The 2,160-nt window shown below is 61.3% G+C and overlaps 1 protein-coding gene across 1 annotated transcript in view; it reads left to right on the top strand.

Annotated features, from left to right (window-relative positions):
* AURANDRAFT_68169 (hypothetical protein) overlaps nucleotides 1-2,160 on the top strand; it is a gene marked incomplete at both ends in the record, with an annotated part of 19,641 nt that overhangs the window by 13,244 nt on the left and 4,237 nt on the right. Inside the window, 2 exons of the mRNA XM_009043804.1 lie at nucleotides 255-260; nucleotides 715-1,947. Of these exons, the coding sequence (XP_009042052.1) occupies nucleotides 255-260; nucleotides 715-1,947 (1,239 nt within the window). The remainder of the gene's footprint in view (nucleotides 1-254; nucleotides 261-714; nucleotides 1,948-2,160) is intronic.

Raw genomic sequence — 2,160 nt, 5'->3', positions numbered from 1 at the left:
CTGCTGGGCCATTGTGCGGTGTCTCGTTTAGTCGGCGTTTTTCCTCTTTTGCCTGAAACTGTACATCAGTCAAATAGGTCCCTTGGCAGTAGCACCAGAGGTCAAGGAGGGGTTCGCGGAAAAGAAGAGGAGAAATGGATGGACGACTTACTTCGGAACGGACACGACCGCGCAGGCAAAACGAAGTGGGCGATGGATGAACGCCAAACTTAAACTTAAGCTTTCTACACATGCAAATTTAAGCAACATCACAGGTACAGGTACGATGGGAGAGGTCGTATTGGCTACGGAGGAGAATGTTGACCAGCAGATAATGCATACAGACCATGAGGCCAAAAAAGGTAAGGAAGAAGAAATTGGGTTTATCGTCATCCCGGTCACAGAAGCAGGGACGAATTTATGCGTGTCTCGGGGATCACATAAAGTTGAATATTGTAAGAAAGAAGGGGACCAATGCATCCCAGCGGACTTCTCCAACGATGCTCCGCCGATTGAAATACCATTCGGGTATGCTATGATGTGCAGCAGTGAAAATTAGCAGCACTCCTCCCTCCCCTGAAAATTAAAATTCACCCCTACTTAAATTAAATTAACTCCTGCTCCATTACTTACTTTCTTGTTGGTTTTTACTCCCCCCCTTAAATATCCCCCTTCGTATTTACCTATAGTTTTGCCCCCCCCCTATACCATACCCCTTTTGTTGCCCATAAATAGGCGCAACGAGGACTACATCCTCGTGCGCAAGTACGAGCCGGCTCCGCGGACCGCGACGCCGACGGATGGGGCGCCGGCGCCCGCGAAGCTGAACCTGGGCAACAAGACCGTCTGGCTGCCCACGGCGGACATCGAGGACATCATCGTCGTCGCCCACGCCACGGAGCACATCGGCGTGCCGCTCAACGGCCTGAAGGACGTCTACGTCATCGACCGCGTCTCCGGGAGGACCGTGCCCGCGGGCAAATGGGCCGCGAGGCCCGAGGACGGCGAGCACGGCCGGCTCATGGGCCGGCCGACGCTGCTGCTCTCGCGCACGTCGAAGGTTTTGCGGTGGCGGTTCTGTCTGCGGTCGCAGGTCTACGCGCTCCTGTCCGGGGACGCCGTGAGCTCGGTCGCCGCGGACAAGACGGGCATCGGCTACGCGACCAAGAAGCTCGCCATCGACGTCATGGACTGGGACATCATCAAGCGCCTCGTCGGCTGCGCGGACGACGGCGGCGCGGCCCTCACGCGCTGCGTGGAGTCGAGCGGAGAGAGCAAAAAGTGGTCTCTCCGTCCCGACGACGTCATGAACGTCCGGCGCGGCGCCTCTACGACGATCCAGACGATCAACCTGACGAGCGACGCGCAGCTCGAGGACGTGACCGGAGCCCTGGGCTCGCTCTGGAACGTGGGCGTGAAGGCGAGCCTGCTCGACGGAAGCGAGTCGACGGAGGTCGGATTCGAGGATCCCGAACGGGCCGACGACGCGGACGAGTGCGTGGCCTGGACGCTCAATACCGTCGTCGGGCACGATGTCTTCGACGGGTCGACGCCCCTGGAGGAGCCTACGGAGCCCGAGACGGCCGACGCGAAGGACGACGCGGTCACGCGGCCGCCCGGCTGCCCGAAGCCGAACAAGACGCAGCTCGAGTGGGTGGGCAAGTTCTTCGACGACGACGGCGCGGTCTGGCAGGTCGACGACATCCGCTACGACGAGGAGGAGAAGCAGAATCTGGTTTTTACGGTCCGCGTGCAGCCGCCGCCGCCCGAGGACCGCGACTCCGACGACACGTCGTGGTACAACTGGGCGGAGATCCCGAGGTTCCGCCACTCGTTCTCGAAGCAGCTGCGCCTGCGGGCCGTCCGCTACGAGCGCGCGCCGAAGTCGCCGGGGCTACGCCTCCGGTACGTGAGCACGTGCGACGGCAGCGGCGGGCACCTCACCGTCAGCGTCTACTGGCGGACCATGTCCGTCGCCGACCTCGGCGGGAGATCACTCTCGCGCGCGTTCGTTTCAGACATCCGCGATTACTCGCGTCGCGCTCGCCTAGAGCGCGGGTATGCCGGAGTCGGAGTCGTCCTCCTCCTCGGACGAGTCGGAGTCCTCCGGCTCCGACTCGAAGTCGTCGCTGCTGTCGTCGAGCTCGGCGTCGAAGTCCTCGTCGTCGGACTCGGAGTCGG

Source organism: Aureococcus anophagefferens (genome assembly GCF_000186865.1).
Source record: "Aureococcus anophagefferens unplaced genomic scaffold AURANscaffold_70, whole genome shotgun sequence".
In the NCBI taxonomy this organism is placed as follows: domain Eukaryota; class Pelagophyceae; order Pelagomonadales; family Pelagomonadaceae; genus Aureococcus; species Aureococcus anophagefferens.
This window is presented reverse-complemented; position numbering and strand designations above follow the sequence as displayed.